We start from the raw sequence: 24894 nt of genomic DNA on the forward strand, positions 1-24894 counted from the left end.
CGACTAACTAGAACTATCAATGGGCGGACTGATGAGTCGGATCGGGTCCAATATCGGGTCTGCAGAGTCTTTAGGCCCGCCCATGGTTGATCGACCAATAGCGAAATTTCCAACTCGGCCCGTTTAGACCCGCCCGTCAGGCCCAGTGAACCCGGTCCGAATGAAATGTCGGGCTCCTGTCGGAAACCGTGTCCGGCTTCGCCGTCCGTATTCCCAGTACCGTCCCAGGCGTCAACATCAGCCGCTTGACTGAGGCTTGATCATGAATCCAAATCCTCGTTTCCTCTTTAGTCGCGAAAATTCACGGCACGAGCTTGGTTCGCGCGGTCCGAGATCGGGCGAGTCCGAATTCGAACACGGTAACGACGCTTCGTAGTGCATTGATTAAGAATAATTCCAAGAAACGGCCATGGATCAATGGCTGTGGTGAATTGAGTAACCAAGTACCTGCAAGGCTGCAACACATGCAGCTTTCAGAGAGAGAGAGAGAGAGAGAGAGAGAGAGAGGAGAGGAGAGTTTCTTCAAGTTGAATTCAATCGCTCATTGAATGCGCTCAACGACTCGGAAGAACCTCCATTGAATTCTGCACCAGAAGCCGGTCCCATCCTGCGGGGTAAGTGGCAAGCGCTTGTGTTATTCGCTTGGCATTTTTTGGCCTCCTTCCCCTTCGAGATTGTATTAATTCTCTCTCGCGCATACCCAACATTCAAAACTTGCCTAGAACTACTATTATGCCTCGCTCTTCCTCCGAAAGTCATTCTCGCTCTTTCCATTGAAGTGGGTCATTCATCATGCATCTGCATTTATGCTCGAGTCTGTGCATGGCATTATGTTGACAGGCTGATCGAGAACGTCTGAGCTTTGAATGATGTGTTAGAGTTTATAAGGAGCGATTGAAAGAATAATATAGGAAATGGACAGTTTGAATGCAGTTGAGAGTGAAGAGCGTGTAGGAAGACAAGAGAGTGCAAGTAGTTGGGCGCATCCACATGTTCATGCTCAACATAGACGGTCTAAGAGGTGTGGTTCTCTTCCTCTCGGCTTGAGTCCGCTCATTTAAAAAAGAACGGATTTCTTTGAGTGTTCTTTTCTGTGTCCTGTTCTTGTGTATGTTGCTGGCTGATAGATGTGGTCTTGTCAGTGCGAATTCTTCAGTGCTGGTGAAGATGAGAAAGAGGGAAGTTTCAAGCTATAGAATAGGTTGAGAAAAAAGAAACCATTAGAAAATCAGATAGTGGAAGGAAGAGCTTAGACCCTGGATTGCCAGTTAACTAATGGTGGAGGTAATCATTTGCTATATGTCAATCACCAGCTTCTGCGGCACATGATTGTTGTAAATGAGAGATAGTTAAATTCCTCTCTGAGCTGCGAGAATTAACCCATGACTGTGTAAAGAATCAGGTGTCCTTGGGCCGATAACTCACCAGACAATGTGGTTCGGAGTAGTGGTTTATAATTAGTGATTGCAGTTAGATTCTAGATAGCGGAAGCAAGTTTTTTGCAAGTGCTTGTAGTTTTCTGATCTTCAAAGTTGCATTTCTTCTGATAATTTCATTTTCCTTATCAGTGCTTCTGATAGGAATTTAGATGTTTCAAGAGGTGAACTTCTACATTCGCAAAGGGTCAAGAATGCAACACTGGTATGAACCACTACTTATGTGCATTCAATTCTCACCTTTCTGTATAGGCCATGCTGGATAAGAATTATCTAGTCTTCCCTAACTACTTGTATGTTTATCTACAACTTACTATATTTTGACATGTGCGTAACAGGTGTCGCCCCTTTCTACAAGGGCTCTTGAAGTACGAAGTCCCCTTCTTGAACCCTTCAGTTATCGCGACAAAATTACCACGTCAAGTCACCGAGCGTTCTTGGAGAAAGATGTAAGGACTGGAATAGATATCTTGGTAGATGTAGGGGTAATTATTTGAAGTTTGTATTCTCTAGTCAAGTCTCACATCCTCATGAACTTCGGTTTGCAACAATTTCTGAAGACAATGTCTATAGATCAGCAGCCAGCATTATCTTCCCTGTTTAATCCTGAGGTGGTTCATTTCATCTTACCATCAATTTACCTATTCACCTAATCTACGGAAGAACAAGTCGCCATTCAGTTTGGCTTCTGTTCAATTGCCTAGAATAGTTCTCCATTGCAAGGCTTCCAAACTTCTGATAAATGGAGTATTTTGTGGGAACAAAAGCCCGCAATGATTGGTGACCCGTTCATCAAGGGATGCATAAGTCAAGAACCACTGACAACCGAACTGTCAACTCCTTATGCATCCTTTTGTGGCTGTGTCCCCCATGAATCGGATTAGGAGCATGGTGTCAAGTTGGCATTCAGGATTTGGATGCCAATGGCACAGGACTTAATTTTTTTATATATGCCTGTTAAAATACCCATCTAGTATGGTGGAAAAGTTCTCAGGTAGTTGAATCACAATCCTGAGAATCATTCTAGGTCTGTAGCATTAAACTATTATAGAATGTCTGCATATTTGCTGATGGTAAGCCATCTTGAAACTTGAGTTTAATGCGTGATTGGGTACAATCACATGAATTGTTCTGCCTGTCCTTTTATGGAATGTTTGCATGTGTAGCATAAAGCTAGATATGATGGTAGGATTTATTTTGCAAGGAAAAAGTACCCGACAGAATAAAAGGTTGCAGGAATAAAAGATTGTGGGATTCACTGCATATTTGCTGCTCGAATGGTAGGATTTTTTTGACATAAGTATCAGATAAAGCATAATAGAATGTCTGCATCTCTTGCAGATTGAGCAGCTGCAGTTACGCTTGCAGCAAGAGAAATCTATGCGGCTCACGCTTGAGAGAGCAATGGGAAGGGCATCTAGTACATTATCTCCAGGACATAGACATGTTGCTGCTAAGGTAATTGTCTTTTGAAAACTTTTGTATTCATCTCACCAAAACACAATGTTAATGACTATGCTTCTGGACATATACATGTCACTACTGAGGTATTTCTTCTCTTGAGAATTTTTATATTCATCTTACCAAGACATAATGTTGATTATTAAGCGCCTTTAATAATTAGAAGCTGGAAATGGTTTCTTGGTATAGGTAGAGAGCGTCTTTTTCCATTGATGTGAGCTCGTTAGATTGTCTCATTTCATGTTCATCCATCATCGGGAAGTTACTCGTAACTTGCTCAGCCATTTTGTTCCACCGCTTGAAATAATTCAATATTGAAGTAGCTCAAAGGTGAATTCACCATGAGTTTGCTAAGTGAACATTGTGAAATATTTCATTTGGTTTTTCCAGTTACCTTTAAGTAACTCTTGGATCAGATAGCAGAACTTACCCTACCATTTAGTAATTACATTAAGAGACGGATTGAGTTGAGACAGATTGAGTTGTCAAATTACTCCATGCTGTATGGGTACAATATATGTCCTGATTTGTAGCTCTGAAAATTTCTAGTTTCTTTATCGATGTGGCAGGTGTAAACTGACCATAGAATTCATCTATTTCAGACTAATGATCTAGTTTCCGAAATTGAACTACTGGAGCAAGAGGTTGCGAGCAGAGAACAGCACGTTCTCTCTCTCTACAGGAGCATATTTGACCAGCGTGTGAGTCAACCTCCTTCTGAGCAAAGTTCAGGCGTTGCTTCTCCAGCTCATACAAAGCTGGCACCTAGAAAGCATCCAAGCATAATCACAAGTGCATTTTGTTCCTCAAAAAAGTTCCCGCTGCAACCTTTGCAAGCACTGACCTCTACTGATGATCGTGTGAGAAAACCTTCAAGGAGAAGTCATGCTCTGCCACCAACTGGAAAAAGTGAAAATCATTTTGTAAAGGCTACTTCCAACATAACAAAGGTAATCTATTGCTCTTTTCATGGGGACTCTGTCGTTTCAACATGTTCTTTGTCAATATGAGAATGGTTATGAAGCAAAAACTATTGTGTTTGAACAATGTGGTGAACCCAGACTGATGCTTCTAGTAGAGGTCCATCAGAGTTTTCTGCAGGTTTATAGCATTTGGACATTAGTGAATGGGAGATCAGTGATATAATAGGCAGTTTAGAATTAAAACAAAGACGCAAATGCTTTGGTTAACAAATCTTTTGCATGATGACAGTGTTTGTGTCGTCTCAAGCTGTACATATTACTTCTTTTTACAATTGCTTTTTATTTTCGCAGTTACTGTGGTGAACAAATATCAAACTAGGACAAGCGCATGATGTTGGAAAATGAGGCGAAATTTTATTCATATGACGACTTCTCTTGCCTAAGTAATTGATTCTGTAGTTTTCCTTGGGTATTCTCAAGGTTATGTTAGTAGGTACTCAAGCAAACTTCTCAGCCTAGAAAGGAAAAACAGCCGACACACATGGAAAGAACTTGGTTTCTTTTCTTTCGGTGATGAGCAGAGCACTCTTCTTATTGTCAGCCTGTTGCTTGTCATTGAATTCTTTCTATAAGTCTCCCTAAATTATATCCCACTGTTGTAAATGAAAAGGTCCAGCCGACGGGGAGAAATTTGGTGTCGCGCACGCTGAAAGATCACCTTTACGAGTGCCCAAGCAAGTTGTCGGAAGAGATGGTCAGGTGCATGGTCACCGTTTACTGCTGGCTTCGCAGAACTACGTCTGTGGATCCTAAGAAAAACCGGTCACCAATGTTGTCAGGGTCATCTACCAAAGTTACACTTCCTCAATGTGGCAGCAGAGAGCAGCAACTCTGTTCTTCCAAGTCCACAGTGGAGATATCTCTTATAACAACTGATAAGGGGCAGTTGTCCCATGCAGCTTACGCCATAACCAACTATAGGTCAGTTACTTATACCCATGCCAACGTATAAAGTGGCAACACAGAAAAAATGAACAGAAAAGGGGAACCAATGAATTATATTTTCACTTGCATGAGAGGGTGTTCTTCAGACAATTATATTGAAGTTACTTTATTTCAGATGCAAATATAAATCTCTGCACGCATCATGTTATAATTCCACTTGTTTTTTCTTTTGTACCTCACCCTACTCCCAAACAAGACTAAGAGGCATGCTGGACAAAATTTTCACTACTTAATGCTAAATTCCTTATTCATCCATAAACAGGTGCCCTGCCGATCCTTGTTCAAACGTGAGCTGTGCGAACTTATATAAAATTTATTAGGGTCGCAAAACTCTGGTCATGTAAGCGGATGATTGCTTGGCGTCTTCTGACTGACAGTTAATGTTGAATTCAAAAGCATTTTCATCTGCTTCATGTGCTTATAGTTTAAAAGTCAATTACATCCTTTTCAGCGCGCTTTGTCAACAAGACCTCACTTGAGCGAGACATTATTGGACTGGAATATGCATTTGCAGGAACATATGTTATAGAATGCTTGATTTCATGCAGGATGCCACTTGTTTGTCTTTTGAATTTCAGGATCTTAGTTGAACAGCTTGAAAAAGTAAATGTTGGCCAGATGGAGGACAATGCACAAACTGCATTTTGGATCAACGTGTACAATTCTCTTGTCATGCATGTAAAATCATGCCCTTTCCATCTGTATCTTAACAGCTTGAAATTAAATTATATTTTCTAATAGAAATCGCTTTTGCAGGCCTACTTAGCTTATGGAATCCCACGCAGTTCTCTGAGAAGATTGGCTTTGTTTCACAAGGTAATTCACTTGTCTCCTGTTATCCACTGACCTAGGAATTACTTTGGTAGATGACCCAGACAACAATGTAAGATTTTCCAGACAACAAGCTGGCTTTTTACTGCACAGTTTGATATCATTTGGGAAGGAAAATCTTCACATAAGATGTCAGTTCGATATCATCTTTCATTTAGGTGTCATCTGTGGTTTTCATCAATGATGGAGATGAAAACCAGAAGATAGATGGCCAAAATTTTAGGGATAGAAATTTTCATTATCAGGAAATATAGCAGGTTCATCATAACTTGTGAATCTGTGTAGCCATAAATCCAGATGGACTCCACAAATGAAAAGCACCCCCAAAACTGCAGAGAGTACGTCAAATAGAATAACCAAGTACTGAAGCAGAACAAGTAGGAATTGGGGAACTGAGATCCATACCAAGATTTGAAACTTTATTGTTATTTTTTATTTTATTCTGTCATAAGTTCTTCTGTTCTAACTGATCCCAGGAATTCATTGGATCTTTCTGTAGAGCAGGCTGCGTATAACATTGGCGGTACTATCATAAGTGCAAGTGCCATGGAGCAATCAATATTTTGCTTTCGCACTCCTAGGATAGGACGGGTAAATTACGTACTCTCATGAAAACAGACCTGAAGGACACAATCACATTAGCGTGCTCATATTGGAGGACTTATATATCGAGGGAACATACTGAATTAGTGTTACATCTTCTGTTGTATCAACAATAGTGGCTGGAGACTGTGGTGTCTGTTGCCTTGAGGAAAAGATCTGGAGAGGAAAGGCAAATGATCAGCTCAAAATATGGTTGCACGAGCTCCCAACCCCTTATCTGCTTTGCCCTCTGCAATGGAGCTGCTTCTGATCCTGTGGTAACTTCTGAGACCAAGCCTTTTGCTGCTTTATTTTCGCATGATGCAAATTTGATCATAATACCTGGAAATATTTGATTTCATGGAGCCTTGGAACAACAATTGTTGATGATGACATATCTAGCCTGTACCTCCTAATCAGTTGGCTATGTATTAATTCAGTTTTAAGTGCCTGCAAACTATTATGGTATTGGCTGCCTCCTTGGGATTCTCTTCAGAGTATAAGATGGTCTGTAATCTTTAAATTTTCAATTTGAATGTTGAAGTTTTCACTTCTTATGTTCCCAGTGAAGCTTGCATGCCTCTTTGCATTACCACAATTAACCGAAACTTTGATCTTATTTAGCTAAAAGTCTACACGGGATCAAACCTTAAGGCGGAGCTGGAGGTAGCGAGAAGAGAATTTCTTCAAGCAAATGTATCTGTGAAAAAGTCGAAGGTGTTTCTGCCTAAGGTGCTTGAGAAATTCACAAGGGAATCTTCTATTGGCACGGATGATCTTCTAAGCTGGGTCATCCAAAACGTGGATAAGAAACTGCAGGACATAATACAAAAGTGCATCGATCGTAAAACCAACAGGAAGGCATCTCAGATCATAGAGTGGGTACCCTACAGCTCAAGATTCCAATACATATTCTCAAAGGATTTGACTGAAAAACCGTGGTGACCGAAAAAGCAATGAGTGGGCTCTCTTTCTTTCCGCACAATTAGCCACCGGCCATGTTTGGCCTGTTTGGCGAGGAGTTTATGCGCATTAAATGCTTCTGGTCCTTCATTGTAAATCCAGTATGAACTTTGCCTTCTCGAGTATTACTCGTAGCGCTTCTTTATTTCTTCATTTGGCTCAGTACATCTTCTCTGATGACGAGGATAATGTCTGTGCTCGACGTAGTTCTGAGTTACCCTTTGGGTGATTGACTGGGATATTATCGTACCTGTCTCAAGCGAGAAATGGCTCCACATAGTGGTTTCCAATGATGCTAGACATGGCTTGTGTACGTTTAATGTCCATGGCAAAATGAGTTCATGTTGTAACACGAGGCAACTTTTTTGGCCACCCTTTCTAACCAAGGCGACTTGCCCGAAAAGAAAAAAAGAAAAGAAAAAAAGTGAGACAACCTTGGACGACAGATCATAGCTTATGTTCCGATTTTTGGACCTTCGGCTCGGGCTGGCCTTTCAATGAGATTACTTCAGGATGCTGGCCAAGCATGCTTCTCTATGAACACATGTTGATTCTGTGCATCGTCATGAAAAATCTGTCATACAACCAGAATTCGAATGAGCGGCAACTGTTTTTCCAAAGAACAACCAAAGAAACAAAGAAAACTTTGTTTTCGCTGATAAGTTGTCCGCAAATGACACGATCCATGGAGAAAAGCCTAAGAAATCCTTCAGAAACCAGCAAGTATTGAATAATTACGTGTTTTGGTACAGATCCTACTGCCAGAAATAGTTACCTGATCAAAATCCCTACGGAAGAACTATCTTGTTTCCTGGAATACGAAATCACATTCTACTTTATAAGGTAGCGTGAAAAATGACAATGTTTTACTTTCTGTAGAATTACAAATATTATGCTCATTGTAAACAAAAAAGATACAACATAGTTTTTTGTGCGAAAAAAAAAACAGATACGACATACCTTTTTAAAAAGAAAAAATTTGTAACGTTCTTTGTGCAAAATGGGACAATTAGATCATGTGACGTAGGTAAGGAACATAGCTAGATAATTTACAGTCCCCATAAAATGACTGAGCGCCCATGTCAAACCCATTTACAGTCCCCATAAAATGACTGAGCGCCCATGTCAAACCCAAAAATGTCAACTCAAACCTGGCCATGCAAATTTTACGCAGAAATGACATGGCATGCCTGACTATGCCATGAGATGCAAGTCAATTATCACCAGCTTTTCCACTTCAATTCTTCCTACCTCTACATCATCGCATGTAATAGACAATGATCGGGCATAACTGAGGGATAACCACACTACAAGATACTGTTAAAGTTGATGGTTTGGCACAGTGCCATAATCAGACATTAGGATGCCGAGAAGTGGACTGACTTTGCCTCAATTGCCTCCACTTCATAAACTGAGCAGCGACATAAAATTGCCTACATACATGTCAAATGGCAAATGAAACTGGCAACCAAACCGTAACTCCTGTGCGAAGCAATCCTGGAATCCGCAGTGTATATACCAGCCATGACCACAAAACTATGAACACTTGACCATCAAACTTCCCTTACTTCCATTCACATATATAATTCAGCTCCGTAGAGTCTTGCAGGAGGCAGCAAAAGCGAAGCAGACGCTATATTTCGAGCTTCCTCAAGCGCTGTCATCTTAAATTTGGTCGAGCAATAACACATCCTCCAGATGACAGCCATGATTCAGCCTTGCTACTCCTTTTGGTTGACAAATTCACTTCATCGTGATTCTTGTGCATTACTGAGCTAGAAAATTTGGCTCCCTGACGAAGATCTGTTGCTTTGAGCTATGATCTTCATCTTTTCCAAAGTCATTCTCACTTGACCGTTTCTCACAGATACAAGAGGATGGGAACTCGTGAAACTCACCTCGCCCTAGTCTCAGTTCATCGGGCTCACCCATGAACCCTCTCTGATATGACTTCACCTTTTTAGAAAATGTTTCCCAATCCATCTGATTCCTAGCCATGAATAATGTACTGAGCTTCTTTGCATTTGGTCGGATAGTCCTCTTGTGTCCCATGTACCTCCTATGACCCAATAAAATCAAAGTTCTGAGAGATTTCATAGCTTATAGTTTTATAAAGAACTTTGGTAAACTGAGGAACATTAACCCCGATTAAAAACCAGAACAAGTACTTGAGCTATTGATAAATTTAACTAAAATCCCTATTCCTAGACAAAAATTCCACTTCTTGGACAATTCCTGAAGTTCAGACTGAGAATTCTAGAAGTGTTCAAAAACAGGAATAAAGAGGTATAGGAATAGAGAGACCATGAGAAACTACATAAAACTGTGAATCCACAAATGCCCAGCGTGGTTTACAGCAGAAACATTATATTCACCTATTCAAATTTGTATTAGCAGGGTCTCATTATCCGCTGCTTTTTGGCTTATCTAACATCTGATTGTCTTTCCAGAACTTTCACTCAAACTCAAGTTTTTGGGAACTTAACATCTAATAGATTTTTAAGAAGAAATTTAGCTCCGACTCATGTTTATAATGACAAGATCAAAGAAGAGGGCAATAAAGCCACAGAAGGCGTTAGCAAACAGCTTCCATTTAAAGGCTGCTACTACAACCGGGGTGTATATCGTAGGCTTCTTTTACTTTGACCTCATAGATTAAGGAGACAAGATTAGGTCCTAAATATCTTCCATCAGGAGATTTGGTAAGAAAGAATGAATTAGTTGACATTGGTTCCCATATCAGAGAAGTTTCTGCACCTGTCTTATCCTTCTCTATCATTGGACTCTCACATCCAACATTTCATATCCTGGGTAGGACGTTAAATTAAAGTCACCAATTCTTTAAACCCCCAAAGAGAGTAGTTTAGTAACATCTTACTAAAGTTGGGTCATAACTGCTCACCTTCTACCCGCAAGAATTTTGGCCATATTGCCGTTATTATTTGTGGCAAAGACATCACTCTCATCGCAGGCAATGTAGTCAACTGCAGCCAATCGGGAAGAAAATGGTAGGAAAGGTTTCAGATCATCATTTGCAAGCATCTCCTTTGTATAAAAATTCGGAAAGAGTTCTCTGAGAGGCTGCAGAGTCTTTTCGCCCCCATATATTTCTCCAGATGCAACATAGATGTGTGTATCATTTGGAAAACCAAGAGCTCGCAGCATCAATCCCACCTCATGAGGAGTAAGTGGACACTTTCCCCGCTTTCTTTCTCCCTCGGGGCTCAAATCCTGCACAGGAAAATTGCAAAAGATGTCAAACTGTACAATGAAATAGATGACTACGGAGAATAAGAAATACGACTGCTAATATATGGATATCGTGCCAGCATAGGTAGTAAATGACATAAGCTGCAGGAACCCTAGACTGTAAATAAAATGTGGAATAAAGAATTGAATTACTTTTTAAGTTGAGATACAAACAAAACATGAAAATTTAGTTGTGAGGGACTGAAGTCTCACAGGTAAAGTTGACCATCGTTTCCTTATTTCACCAAGCTCGTATCTCTCCTTATCTCCACCCCCATAGTAGCACCCAGAAAATGCTAGCATATCAGGTTCAAACCTGCAACGGAAACAATTTCGGGCGAAGTAAGAATGCTTTGTTTCAAACTCAAAATACTTAAAGCACAGAATAATGTTAGTCTAGCTTTCTTATGACTTTCATAATGTGGTGTTGCATCACCATGATACATCTGAGAAGGTATTACAAGTGTATTAGAATATAGAACCAATGACAGGTATTGTGATATGGGCATAAAAAGGTGCAACAAGGCAGGTGACCAAGAAAGCAGAGCATAGATCTCCAAAGAACAAGGGAAAAAAAAAAGGGTCAAGATGCCACTTCCCAACACTTGAAAAGTTAAGTTCCGCAAACCATTTTTTGTCCTTTCTTCATATTTTTCTCTGTTTTACATTTCTGAGAAAGTACTTTCAGATACGCACATATATTCCATATTTAGGGCCTGATAATGGTCGTTGGAGATGTAGGTGTATTACCAAACTGCAAATGGCTCATGAACAGAAACTTGGGAAGAAAAGAAGTGATTTTCGGTTAATAAGAGGATGCAATAGTACAGTTGTGCTACACCAGAACCAAGTATCAGGAGCTCTGTGAGTCAAAACCCGAGGTAGCTCCAGACATGTATCCCCTTCACACTCGTGTCATATCGAGGTACTGAAGTCATTACATGCAACTATCTCCACTACAGAAAGAACCCACAATTCAAATGAAAAATTTCCAACATGATAATAATGTACAAAAGGGGTTTAATATAATAAGGAAAAATTCACTTCGAATAACCCAGCAGCCCAGACACTTTCAACATCCTCTGCTCCATAAACAATCACAACAGAGTCATCTGATGTCAAGGAAGCTGTGAAGGCAATGCGATTATTTACTATAAAGGAGATGTAGGAGGATAACTGGTTTCATTCAGTAGTCATTGCTTCCTAATTGCATAGTATCAACAGCATCTAATGCAGGCCTGACAATTATTACTCGCAATGCTTTCCATGCAGATGGTCTGGATCCACGTCATCAAAAATTTTCATCAGGAGTGATCACTAAAAAAGCACCAAATGTAATACGCAAAACAAAAAATATGCAGGAAAGGACTGATGAAATGGCACAATTTAGTAATAGGGCTGAACCTCAAGTGTATCGCAATGTAACGTTTAGCCATCTTTCTCATTGTCATTACAAGTCTCTGACCAAGTTCTCTAATCGGTTTCGTAAATCTCAATGCATGATAGTTCACCCGGCAACGCAGTTTTTGCAGCTCATCGTCAAGGTTATTTGCAAGTCTGTAATCAAATTTTGTCAGTTGCACAACCTGCAGGATTTCCAAAGTCTTAATTCCTCATTACAAGAGAGCAGAAACTTAGGTTTAGGACTCCATAATAATCTGATACACAATAAGAGCCGTCAAATTTAAACGAAAAAAATCTGAGGCTGTTGCCTTCAATGTGCATGCTCTGTAACTAGTAAATCAAAGCCAAAATTTGCGCGACAGATTCCTCAACGAAGTACGATGGCAGCAGAAAAAAGTTTTCTTACTTGTCTCCTCAAGAGAATGGGAAGAACTTGATCTAGATAATATTCAGGTGCGGATTTCCTAGGAACACGCATGGTATATGGTGGTTTCTCCATTGTTCGCATGAACTTATCAGGCACTCGTTTGACAATAGTAACATCTTTCGAGAGGGAGGAGATAAACCAATCTACATCGAAGATGCTGACAAAATCGCTGCATGCAAAGTGAGAAGCTTTTAGAACTTAGTGAGATATAAAGTAACAACTGGTCTAAATTAATACAGAGGTTCAAGTAACAGACCTGTCATCTTTCCAATAGGATTGATGATCCAGCTCAGGCACTACCAGCGTTGCGTTAAGAATTCGTGCAACAACAACAGCATCTGTTATCTGAGGATGGAAGCAGTTATTTTAGGAAACAGTTCTCATTTTTCACACTAAAGAAGTTCCCTCCTACTACAAGATATACAACACTCAACAGGACTACAAAGAAATGGCCAACCAGACAACACCAAGTCGCAGAGAGAGAGAGAGAGTGAGACAGAGACAGATGTTATTTTGCGAGATTTAGGGTACCATTTGAGACAAATATGATAGAAAACACTGAATGCATTGCGCAAAAAATGGAACAGTATAGCCAGAGAAATCTTCTTTATCCACTTACTCCTGTTCTCTGCTGATTAAGCCCCCCACTAGTTGCAATTAGTAGATAACCATTTGATTGTCGTTCACGGACAGCAGCTGCAATCACAAATCATCAGAGCTAGAGAGCAAAAGTTGCAAAACAGATGCGTAACTTCTTGGATGTAATGTAAAAATGGGATATATGACCACTGGAATTAATCTTTAGTATTGCATATTACGAAATTACCATTGCTCAGACCCGTCACGTGTTCTCTATGATTTCTTAAGACAGAGTAAAAGACGGCAACCTTGAAGCAGAAAGCAAACCCATCAAGTGGGTCCGATTGAGGATTGTCAGTTTTGCCAAATGATAATTTCCTATTTTAAGGGGTGTGGTCGAGATTATCAGCTCCTCCAAATGATTTTTCAATTTTGGATCAGCAAAATAATATCAAGCCACTGCTCCAGATTCATGAAAGATGATAATCGTGGCTGTGGGGCAATGCAAATTTATCAAGGAGAAGACACATGTAATTGGCTTAGCTATCAGCAACCTTCTGAGAACAGTGCCAACTTATACAGCGGCGTAACATTGAGACCACCCAAAATGAGTAAGAAAACTAATTCTAGATCATTTTCTTCTTCATACAAGGCGCAATTTCTTTAGCCGTTCCATATATCTTGCGTAATGGACATAACTAACAAAATGTAAAGAACTCGAAAACGACTCAAGGACACCTGATCTACCAGAATACTAACAAAGTGCACCTCAGAGACAAAGGGCATAACTACGGCTGACAATCAATCATTAAGGAGAGACTTAACTTCAAATGCAGGCAGCATTAAACTAGAAATGCCAAAACTTGAAGCTTAGGCAAGACCTAAGAAGAAAGGAAGGATAATAAGAAGATCAATTTTATGTAATCCTGAACTAAAAGGAACCTGAGAAAAATGATCAAGCACAGATGATTACAAGATTTTTAGAATGAGTAACTGCATTCCATGGACATCTAGTCTTCAAAAAAGTAATTGATTGTATCAATTAAGTACATCAACAAAATCAAATAGGAAGTAACAGAGAGAAACAGCTGAATTGGAAAGCGGAGGAAAAATGCATCTTCAAAGAAGTAATTGATTGTATCAATTAAGTACGTCAACAAAATCAAATAGGAAGTAACAGAGAGAAACAGCTGAATTTGAAAGCGGAGGAAAAACGCATCTTTAAAACGAACAGCATGTAAACTCATCTCCTTACCTGAAAAATGAGAACCCCTTTCACTGCATCCATAGTATAAATTTGCATCTTTTGAATTCCATATATCAATGGGAGTACGGTGACCACCGTCCTGCACATTCACACAATATTGGATCGTAGCAGGTCGAAAATACTCAGCAGGATATTGAGCTACAGAGATAATGCAGTTGCAAACACACAAATATAAGAAAGGCGTCTCAATTTAAATTTGTTAAAATATGCATGGTACAAAGGAGGACTCTTTCATCATACGAAGACTACGCATCATTATCAGCAACATTTGGGTCACCACTACTGAGGATCTCCCCACTAATCTTTGATAGGTCGCCTGAGGGTTCGCCGAAAAAATTGCATATCAAAAAGAAGAAAAACACAAAAATATAAGCAGTCAATTTAGGAAATTTGGTCGAAAATCCACAGGCCAAATACTCCTCTCCACTTCTAATTCAGCGTGCACAAAAGCAGAAGCTCAAGCTTCAAACAATTGTGATTCCAAAAGATAGAGCAAGAAGAAGAAGAAACAATTACCAGCTTGGAGTACAAGCTCTTCTTGACCAGCCGCTGAGAGTTCCACCACTCGAGATCAGAGGCCACATGACCAGTGAACAGTGAAATCAATCCCAGACCAAAGAGCATCAACCCGCACACGATCGACCACGAAACCCTCCTCTTCCTCGACGCCGACTTCCAAAACACCTGCTTGAGGTCGCCGCACTTGCCACCGTTCCCGCCGGCGACGTTGCCGTTGCTCTGTTGCTGCAGTAACAAGGACCAGGAGCTCAACTTCCAGCCCTGCTTCGCCAAGCCCATCGGTGGTCCTCAAAAAAGCAACAATTCGAGCAACATTGGGCTCAAACCGGAGCCGCCTTTTCCCCTGTACCCGAAGGAGCGGCTCTGGAGCTCCAGCAACCGAACAGATGACTCGAGTGCGGGGGAAGAGAGAGGGAGGGCGGGAGGGAGGGAGTTAATGCCGGGGAGGTGAATTGAGGTGGGAAATTGAATGTGGCCGAGCTAGGGTTTTGAGATCAGTGCGTGCGTGTGTGCGTGTAGAATTTGAATGCAGGGGGAGCTGTGGAGCTCTCTCTCTCTCGAGAGAGAGAGAATGATTGTAATGTTAAAGCTAAACAGTGAATGGGTAGAGAGAGAGAGAGAGAGAGAGAACGGGAGAGGATTAACAAGAAAAATGCTGGTTTTGCTGCTGATTACGACATTGGGATCCGGGAAAGCGAGAGTTGAAGTCTGTGGTTGCAGAGTTCGAATCGTCGGAGTGAGAAAGACGACGACGACGACGACGAGGAGGAGGACGGTGAAAACTGCGTTCCTCCGGTTTTCGCGGAACGGAATTTTCAAGTGCAACCGCCTGAAGGGTGGATTAATGGAGGGGTAAAACCGTAATTTTACGGCACATATGCAAATGTTACCTTTCTAGAGTCATGCGGCTTTAGAAGCCATCGTTTCCCAAACCGTTCCCTCACTTGTCAATCGTCTGATGTCTTATAATTCCTAAATTTGGACATCAAACATTTGATTTTGAAAGTGACAGATTCAATGTGGAATTTAACATAGTCGATTGTTGCTTGAACTTGGATTTTTTTTTCTTTTCTATCCAAAACTTCGCTTGTTTCGTAAAAAATTGAATGATTCAACCAAAAAAAAAATTGAAGAATGATTTCTTGTATTACTTACAAAGATATATTATCGAAAAATATTTTCACCGTCAGCTAAAATGCTTGGATATAAATTATTGTTAGTAATGAAAATATCTTTTTCTATTGATTTATCATTTCAAATTGGAAGCGATCGTTTTTAGAAAAATATTTACATAACCATTCAATTTTTCGTGAAATAAATCTAGCCTCAGCTAAATTTTAATTTGGAAAATTCAAACACTAGCTTGTCAGCTATGGAGTGAGGGCACTAGGAGAAGAGTGAGTTTTCAATGCGAATCTATGTAATGGAAGTATGTTCGAGGTGGTCCAAGAGTTTACTCCCGCTTCTTTTTGGTTGGTGAGGAAATTGGGCCAACATTTATTTCCCTTTCAACATAAAAGAGAAGACAAAAGGGGAAAAAAATTATATGACCCAACTCGATTCATGGACACCATTGTGGTCCATGGCAAGTGTCATGCATAGTCTACATGATCAAGTGCTTCTTATTTCTATTTTAACTTATTTTCTCTTTATTATTTATTTATATGCATATCCTGTCTATTTTCGCCATGCTAAATGCCTGAATACGAGAAAAGCAACACCATTTAAATGCCTTCATATGTATGACCTCATTTGTTTTGCAAAAAATGATTGATTTAAAAAGCAATTTCGTCGTTATTGTTCTCTTCTTTTGAACGTAATAGCTTGCACACGCTAGACGGTATAATTTGAAATCAATGAGGTACCAAATATGATTCTCGACACCTTCTTGTAGCTAATCATGCGCGAGACTCCCACATCCTTTTATCTCCTCCCTTATGGTTGTAACTTGTGCCATGAAGCATATATACATGCACCGACCGTGTCGACATCATTCTAAGAAATTAATATGATTCTCATGAGAAAAGAAGAAGAAGAAGAAGAAGATGTTCAATATCACGACTTTAACTTATTCTCAAGATTGTAGTAAAGTCACGACGTTCTGACGTGATATATTCCCGTGTTTACATTGGAGTGGTTGAGGTACGTACCTTTTCGGTTTCGCATGAAAGTGACATTTGGGCAAGATGTTTTTTCTTGGCAATCTACAAGACTTTGTTGCTGATTAAGAAGTGTCATCATGCCATTGTAACATAAAAAGAAAGTCTCACATTTTTTGTTTTTAATTACTAATTTACTATAATTAATTTTTCTCCTATCGCGTAATACCATATCAGATAACATCTTGTGGGCCCTTTCTTCCTTTCCAACTTCTTTTTTTTTTTTTAATTATGAGATCTTATCTACTGTAAAATAAGTAATGTCAACTGTTCCATATTAGGGCAAGAATCTTGGAGACGTGCTGACAATGATAAAATACGCATCTTTTGCCGTCTGCTTGAAGAAAAGTCTGCCATGAATAGGCATAGGCTGTTTTCACGTGAAACATTTGCTTGGCAAGGCAACCATGGGATGATGAAGCTAGCTAGGGTTTGACTTTCTTTTTAGGATATGTTTATTTGGCTACAAATAAATCATTTGAAAAAAAAAATTCTGAAATGAAGTGCTTGAAATAATAATTCAATGAACGATGTTTTAATGAACGATGAAGATATGTTTTGTTCATTCTTTTTTATAAGCGATGCAAGCGGTCATTTTTAGAAAAATATTTTCTAAATCATTCAATTTTCGCGAAACAAACGGAACCTTATTATAATTTGTTACACAAGAAAACTGATGTTGGACCTTAAGATGTACTCGATCTTCATGCAGATGTACAAGTCAACTGGCTTGTTGGAGGGATATTATAGCACGTAGCACGTATCGACCAGATCATCCTAACTTATAAAATGAACAATATTCAATTTATAATTAAGAAGGGTCAACTTGAAAATGACAATGATGCGATTGTGAAGAATAAGACGTGGAAAAAGTGTGAGGTTGGGAACACTTTCGATGCAATGTTGAAAAGGAAGGATTGGTGGGCCGCCTCCGGGGCTTAAATCCAAGAATATGAAGTGATATTAGGCATCTCAAATGAGGGGGTTGGATCGGATCGAAAATGGTACAATCCATGTTAACTCATTTAATCTGTTTTAATCAATTTTCATGCAATATAATTCTAGCGACCCATAACCGAGGCGAGCCGTATGATAAAATACTTTTGCATTTAATTTAATTTAAAAAAACATGTTTTTTTTTATATAAATTTCTATTTTTTTATTTTTTTCCTTCTTTTTTATTTCTAGGAAATCGCCATATTTCCTTCTTCCACCGTCGTAACCGCCGGTGGTGGCCAAGTCAAACGTCCAGTGCCAGCGACGAAGGCGGCAATGGATGACTAATCGGATTTCGTAGAAGAAAATAGAAAAAGGAAATCATAAATAATAAAACATCATAAAATTAAAAAGTCATGAAACTCATCTATGACTCACTTAAGATAAGTTAGGCAACACATTTAAGATTCATTAAGTTATTAAGGGCACGCATGATAACCATTTTATTTCTCTGTTTTCGTTCCAAACCTATTTCCGAAACAGGCTTGGAACAAAAATTCGTTTGGAAATGCAATTCTAATTTTCCATTTCTCGAACAAAATTTTTGTTTCAAAAATAGATTTGAAAGAGAAATGAAAAGCTAAAAATTGTAGCTTCTCTATTGTAGAAACATAAATGAGAAATAACCTACCAAAGCCCTTCATTTTTTCTCAAGTCCTCGTCGCACTCTCTTTGTCGTCCTTCCTTTGTTGGTCGCCGCCAACCACCTCCACTGGCAGCCCTCGCCTACCTCCAACTATCGTCGACCCCTACTAACCGCCGCAGCAATTATCGCCGATGCCGCAATTGTTGGTCGTCGCCACCCACCACCCGTCGTTGCTAACCACCCGCCACCGTTGCCCACCGTCCCTCGCCACAACCACCGCCCGTCGCCGCCAACCATTGCCCACCGCTTGTCGCCGACCCCGCCGCCTTCGGCCACCGCTAACCTTTGCCGCCACTCTCCACCGGCCATTGTTGCCCACCACTACTGCTGCCAAAGTAAAAATAAATAGTAATTTTTTTAAAATAGTAAATAATATTTTCTAAAAATAAAATTATTTTTTAAGAAATTTAAGAAATTAAAAACAAAGTAGAAATTTTTCATAGAAGATTTTGTATTAACAATATTTCAAAAGTAGAAATTTTCAATTATTATCAAACTAAATTCTGTTCCGTAAACAAAAATTTTATATTACCGCCAAACGCTTTTTTTGGCTCAAAAACTCATCCATAAATTAAAAATAAAAAAAATCTATTTATAACTAGAAATTGATTCTAGAAAGAAAATAGTTATCATGTGCACCGTAAGTAACCCATTTATGACACAATTAAGGTTATTTTTAAAATTAAATGTAACTTATTTTTTTACTATATTATCAAATATGGTTCAAATATGAGTCTTCAACCCATTTTACCACCTCAAAGCAATATGCAGGTGCCATATTAAGAACGTTCACGTCGCGATCCTATTGGGATTGAAATTCAAAGTTGTGTCAGGGCTAGAGGATAGCACGTCATAGCTCGGGAACAAAATGGGAAAATTAGCAAAAAAAATTTAAAGCTGCCGCAATTGTTTTAATTTAGAATTAAACTTTTTTTTTTGGTAAGGTAAGGAATTAAACTTTTTTTTCGTCAATTTAGTCCTAAATCTTTTATGTTTATGCTAATTCAGTTCATTCAATCAATTTTGACTAAAAATCACCGACATAAATGCTAACTGTTTTACGTGGTACTGTCGACGTGGATATAGATATTTTTGATATTATTTACAATTTATTTATGTTTTCTTTTCCTTCTCTTTACTTTTTTCTTTGGGGGGAGGGGAGTATAGCTGGCCAGGATCGCCAACGACCCTCGTCGGCAATGCACTTTTGCCCAACACGTTGGCGATCCTGGCCAATCCCTACCCCAAAAAAAGTAAAGAGAAGGAAAATAAAAAAAAAAGAAAGAATTACAAAAATCCAAAAATATTATAATATCATTAAAAATGTCCATGTCAACACCAATCGCGTTACGTAGGACAGCCAACGTCCGTGTAATCTATTTTCGGCTAAAATTTGCCGGATTGACATAATTGACACAAATATAAAAAATTTTATAACTAAATTGGCAAAAAAAATAGAACTCTATTTTTTTGTTCAAAAAATAGGATTAGATTGATACAAGGGAAAAATTCAAAAAAGGGCCTCAAGTCTTCTTGTTTTCTCAAATAAGGGCCTCAAATGATCTCTGTTTCAAATAAGGGCCTGAAATATCTTCATTTTCTCAAATAAGGGCCTGAAGTGAATATTGTTTCAAATAAGGGCCTGAAGTGACCATAAAATTTCAAAAAAGGGCCTGATTTTAAGGGCATTTTCGTCTTTTTATTTATTTGATTTATTTTCTTTTTTTTTTTTTTTTATCTGTTTTACACCTTTTTTTTTTCCTTCACTCTCTCTCTCTCTCTCTCTCCCGATGCGACCAGGCCCTCCCTTTTCCCCGATGCTTCTTTCTTCTCCTTCGTCTTCATCTTCTCCTTCTCCTTCTTTCCCGATGCGACCAGGCCCTCCCCTACTCTTTCTTTTCTTTCTTCTCCTTCGTCTTCATCTTCTCCTTCTCCTTCTCCTTCTTTCCCGATGCGACCAGGCCCTCCCCTACTCTTTCTTTTCTTTCTTCTCCTTCGTCTTCATCTTCTCCTTCTCCTTCCTTCCGTTGCTCATGCCCACCCCTCCATCTCGTAGATGCCAGGCCAACCGTCCACCTCAACCCACCTACAGCCGCGCCGCTCGACCGTCGGTCTAAGCCTCTCGCCGCCGCCGCCACCGTTTCGAGCCCCCGAACCCGCGGCCGAGAGACCCACGAACCCACGAGCTCGGTGAGGTCCGACCCCTATCTCCTTCTCTGTTCACCGCCACCCACTCAACCGCCGACTCCACCTCGCGCCACCAGCTATCTGTTCAATCGCCGGCCCGCCTTCCCCTCGCCACCGATCCGAGCCCGAGAAGCTCGGATCTCGCACCCGACCCAGTGCCTTGAGCCGTCGCGCCACCAGAGGACCCCGCGGTCGAGGCTTAGACCGTCGTCGGTCTAAGACTATATTATTAGGGCGGGCCTTCACCGTCGTTGCCGACCCCCCATAAGCGATGCACCGGCGGCCACACGGGCGGGAGGGGCAGCCCTCCCACCTGTGCGGCTTTTTTTAAAAAAAAAAAAATTATAAATAAAAAAAGGGAAAAAAAAGGAAAATGAACAAAAAAAATTAAAATGTGAAATGACGAAAGTGCCCTTCGGGCCAGACCCTTTCTTGAAATACCGTGGCCACTTCGGGCCCTTAATTGAAACACACCATGTCACTTTGGACCCTTATTTGCAAATGAGTTCACTTGGGGCCCTAATTTGAAAAAATAAGAGGACTTCAGGCCCTTTTTTGAATTTTTCCCTTGATACAATTGTAATAAATATTTTTTTTATAATTATGGGCAAAAGTACAGCAGAGGTGCCAATATTTGTGTAAATCGCTCACTTTAATGCCAATTTTTTTTTTGGATCACTTAGGCGCGCATGGTAACACTTCTGCTTCGTAAATCAACTTCTGACCGGAAGTTAATTTTTCTACTTCTCCTCAGAAGTAGAAGTTGATTTTTCTACTTATATTCCATAAATTATTCCCGATCGGAGAAATTCACTTGGTAACTGTTGAAAATTTCTACTTTTGAAACATTATTATCACAAAATATTGTATAAAAAATTATTATCGGTGGCCGAAAAATTTCTACTTCATTTTTGAACATTTTAAATTTCTTTTAAAATAATCTTTATTATTAAAATATTATTTGATTTTTAAAAATAAAAATTTATTTTTTATTTTTTACTTTGGCCATTAGAGACGGCGACTTGGCTGCGGCGGCAGGCACGATGGTCAATGGTTAGTAGCGGTCATGGCCGGCGAAGATCGGTGGTTGGCGGCAATCGCAGCCGGCAGAGGTTAGCAGTGGGCAATGGTTGACGGTTGGTGGTGGCAACAATCGGCGGCTGCGAGTTACGATGGGTGGCGGCCTGCGGAGGTCGGTGATGGTTGGCTATTGGGGACGGTCGGGGGGTGGCAACCGACGGAGATCTGCGGTGGGCGGGGACGGGCGATGGTTGGTGGTGGTCATGGGGGGCGGTCGGTGGAGATTGGCAATGGACAGCGGCTGGAGATGGTCCGTAGCGGTGGAAGTTGGCGGATATAGGTATGATTGAAAAGAGAGTGATGGCGTAATAAAAAGAGGGTAAGGCAAGAAGTACTTCATGAATTGGAGAAGCTATTTTTTTAACTTCTCAAATTGAGGGAAAAACAATTTCAGAAGTGAAAATTTTTACCAAATGAATTTCTGCGTCAGAGGTTAAGGTGCTGCATGATAACACTTCTCTGTTCCAGAAGTCATTCTGGCAAGAAGTGAATTTTTCAGCTTCTGCTTTTTAGCAAAAGTAGTTTTTTCTATTTCTACTTCATAAGTTGATTTCTGATAGAGAAATGCGTTTGATAACTGAAACAAATTTTTACTTCGACCGGCGGCGGCGGCGGCGGCGACCAGCGACCGGCGGCGGCGGCGGCGGCCGGCGGTGGTCGGCGTGATCAAAGAAGTAATTCTAAGGTGGAGAAGTAAAAAAAAATTGCTTCTCAAAGTTGGCCAAAAATCTTGCCGGAAGTCAATTTTTTTACCAAACGGATTTCTACTTCGGCAAAGTTTTTACCAAATGGATTTCCCTACCATATTGACTTCCGGCAGAGAAATCCAAAAAAAGAAGTGTTATCATGCAGCACCTAAATTACCAAATGGATTTTTGCTCTAGAAGCACTTCCGGAGCGTAAATCAACTTCCATAAGTATTATCATGTGTACCATTAAGTGCCAAATTGGAGAACAACTATCACTTAAGTGTCAATTTCAGCTAAAAATTATCACTTAAATGCCAATTTCAGCAAAATAGTACACGTGGTATTTTTTTTAATTTCTTAATATTATGTGATTTTTAAAAAAAAAAGTCTGTCAACATGGCGTCCACGTGGAAATTTTTCTTTTAAAATTCAGTCCACGTAGATGCCATGTGGACTTTTAAAACTAAAAATTAAGTTAATTTTTTTTTAAATTAAAATTAAATAGGAAAATAACTTAAAAAAAAATACAAACTTGCGGTTGCAGCATCGAGGGCCGTGAGCCCTTCCCGCCGCCACCCACCATCGCCAGCTCTTGCCGCTACAACTACAAGTTTGTGTTTTTTTTTTAAGCTTATTTTTAGTTTTTTATATTTTTTTTACTTTTTTAATATTACATGGATTTTTTTTATTGAATTTTTTTATTATTTTTTTGCTGACTATGATGCTCCGGCGAGCCACATACATGCCACGTCATATTTCTGGTGAAGCTTACCAGAGTTAGCACCGAAATAACTGCTTTTCAAAATATTTGGCATTTAAGTGATTAAAAAAAATATTGACACTAAAGTAAGCGCCGTACATAAATATTGACACTCCTAGCGTTCTTTTGCCTAATATTATAAACGTAGTAGATATGATCGCCCATAATCTATCTAATCATGTAATATGTATGAATGGGGTACGCGTTAATTTTTTTTTTTTTGATTGGTTGTATGTTCTTAATTCTTTTTTTTTATATAGGGTATAGATTTTCTTTTTTGACTTTTTGCAATTCGTTTTGACGGGAGACGGACAACATAGCAGGAAAATATAATTTTCTTAGAATGGTTTCACCGTCATATAGCAGCAAAAAATGTAAGATTTGATTGAAGATTATTTTGGTTCGATAGTGCTCCACGTGGTTTGATTCATATCATCCTTGAATAATAGGCACACTAAACGTCGATCGCTCATGATTGCTCGTCTACCATCCACCCCAAGCCATCATCATGAATTTAAACAGCCCAAAAATGTAAATGAATTTTCTCTTTTGAAAAAGGAAAATTATTAGCAGAACACACTGCTTATAATGAATAAAAAGCCAATGATAAAACTTTCAATGGTCAAGGCATTCACGTTAACGTTAATACAAAAGTTTTCCCTCTTAATATCGAGATTATGATAAACTAATAATTAATGTTTCCATGCGAAGAAATCAATTATCTTAACATTGTAACCAATTCTGACCAAAAAACAAAACATCGCAACCAATGGGTCTTTTACAAATTGCTCAAGCTTCATTTTATCTTAGGGAAAATTTCAAATAAGGGTTCCAAGTGCCCCGATTTTCTCAAATAATGGCCTAAAGTGGATCTTGTTTCAAATAAGGGCATGAAGTACGCTCATTGTTTCAAATAAAGGCTTGAAGTTGATATTATTTCAAATAAAAGCTTGAAGTGACCATATCAACTTCAAAAAATGGCCTCTTACTAATTATTTATGGGCGTTTTCGTCATTTATCCTTTTTTATTATTTTTTCTCCTTTTTCTTTGTATTTTTCCTCTTCTATTAAAAAAAAATAAATAAAAAACAAAGAACAACAGACGGGAGGTCGCCCTCTCGGCTGTTGAAGTCGCCCCACCGTCGGTGGGACGACATTGGTGGTCGTCGGGGTCACCGATGACTCCATTGACCAGCGGCAAGGGCCGGCCGTCACACATGTCGGAGGGAGGGCCGTGGCCCTTAACAAGACCAACGCGAAGGCCGCCGCACTCCCTTGAATCGGCGCGAGGGCCGATGACCCTCGCCCGGATCCGGGAGGGGTCATTGCCCTCTCCGGGCTCCGACGAGGGCTTGGCCGACGACCCTCGCCTAGATCTGGGAGGGGGTCGCTGCCCTTTCCTAGCTCCGGCGAGGGCATATTGGCCCTCGCTGTTGGTCGGCATGGCGAGAGCCGGCGAACCCCGATGGCCACCAACGCCACCCTACGGGCGATGGGGCGGCTCTCACATGCGAGAGGCCGCCCTCCCACTTGTATTCCACAGTCTTTTTTTGTTCACTTTTATTTTTTATTTAACTTAATTAAAAATTATGTTAAAATTATATTTTGATGAAAATACCCTTGGTCGGCGGGAAAATTTGGCCGGCCAGCTAGGCTAGGCCCTTACTTAAAATAATAATGATCACTTCAGGCCCTTATTTGAAATAAAAAGGACATTTTATGTCCTTATTT

General features: G+C 39.9%; 2 protein-coding genes across 4 annotated transcripts; one reads left to right on the top strand and one right to left on the bottom strand.

The window, feature by feature from the left end:
- The first annotated feature begins 627 nt into the window (after positions 1–627).
- On the top strand, positions 628–7354 carry LOC115727282. Of its 2 annotated transcripts, none has more exons than XM_030657454.2 (11): positions 628–1021; positions 1569–1641; positions 1775–1885; positions 2778–2894; positions 3500–3847; positions 4491–4801; positions 5404–5503; positions 5582–5641; positions 6161–6247; positions 6376–6516; positions 6863–7354. In XM_030657454.2, exons 1-11 carry the CDS (start codon positions 915–917, stop codon positions 7181–7183), a joined length of 1776 nt encoding a protein of 591 aa, XP_030513314.1. In that variant the 5' UTR covers positions 628–914; the 3' UTR covers positions 7184–7354. The 2 variants fall into 2 exon arrangements, with proteins under 2 accessions (XP_030513314.1, XP_030513315.1); XM_030657455.2 differs by having other exon boundaries at positions 6805–6997.
- An 875-nt stretch (positions 7355–8229) lies between these two features.
- Positions 8230–15410, bottom strand: LOC115727283 (O-fucosyltransferase 29). 2 transcript variants are annotated; one of them, XM_030657456.2, is made up of 9 exons: positions 14644–15410; positions 14116–14206; positions 12901–12977; positions 12538–12626; positions 12261–12450; positions 11855–12036; positions 10664–10766; positions 10104–10432; positions 8230–9260 (listed from the first exon to the last, which is right to left on the bottom strand). In XM_030657456.2, exons 1-9 carry the CDS (start codon positions 14923–14925, stop codon positions 8969–8971), a joined length of 1635 nt encoding a protein of 544 aa, XP_030513316.1. In that variant the 5' UTR covers positions 14926–15410; the 3' UTR covers positions 8230–8968. The 2 variants fall into 2 exon arrangements, with proteins under 2 accessions (XP_030513316.1, XP_030513317.1); XM_030657457.2 differs by having other exon boundaries at positions 14116–14201; positions 14644–14844.
- Positions 15411–24894: the final 9484 nt, after the last annotated feature.

The sequence above is a fragment of the Rhodamnia argentea genome, chromosome 3 (genome assembly GCF_020921035.1).
Source record: "Rhodamnia argentea isolate NSW1041297 chromosome 3, ASM2092103v1, whole genome shotgun sequence".
Classification (NCBI taxonomy): domain Eukaryota; kingdom Viridiplantae; phylum Streptophyta; class Magnoliopsida; order Myrtales; family Myrtaceae; genus Rhodamnia; species Rhodamnia argentea.

Coding starts and splice junctions, on each gene's coding strand:
- LOC115727282 (XM_030657454.2), top strand. CDS start 915: ATGGACAGTTTGAATGCAGTTGAGAGTGAAGAGCGTGTAGGAAGACAA. Junction 1,886..2,777: donor GAGCGTTCTTGGAGAAAGAT/GTAAGGACTGGA, acceptor CATCTCTTGCAG/ATTGAGCAGCTGCAGTTACG. Junction 6,248..6,375: donor GCACTCCTAGGATAGGACGG/GTAAATTACGTA, acceptor TATCAACAATAG/TGGCTGGAGACTGTGGTGTC.
- LOC115727283 (XM_030657456.2), bottom strand. CDS start 14,925: ATGGGCTTGGCGAAGCAGGGCTGGAAGTTGAGCTCCTGGTCCTTGTTA. Junction 10,767..11,854: donor TACATTGCGATACACTTGAG/GTTCAGCCCTAT, acceptor TTTCCGTTGCAG/GTTTGAACCTGATATGCTAG. Junction 9,261..10,103: donor AAAATTCTTGCGGGTAGAAG/GTGAGCAGTTAT, acceptor ATTGGGTCATAG/GAGGTACATGGGACACAAGA.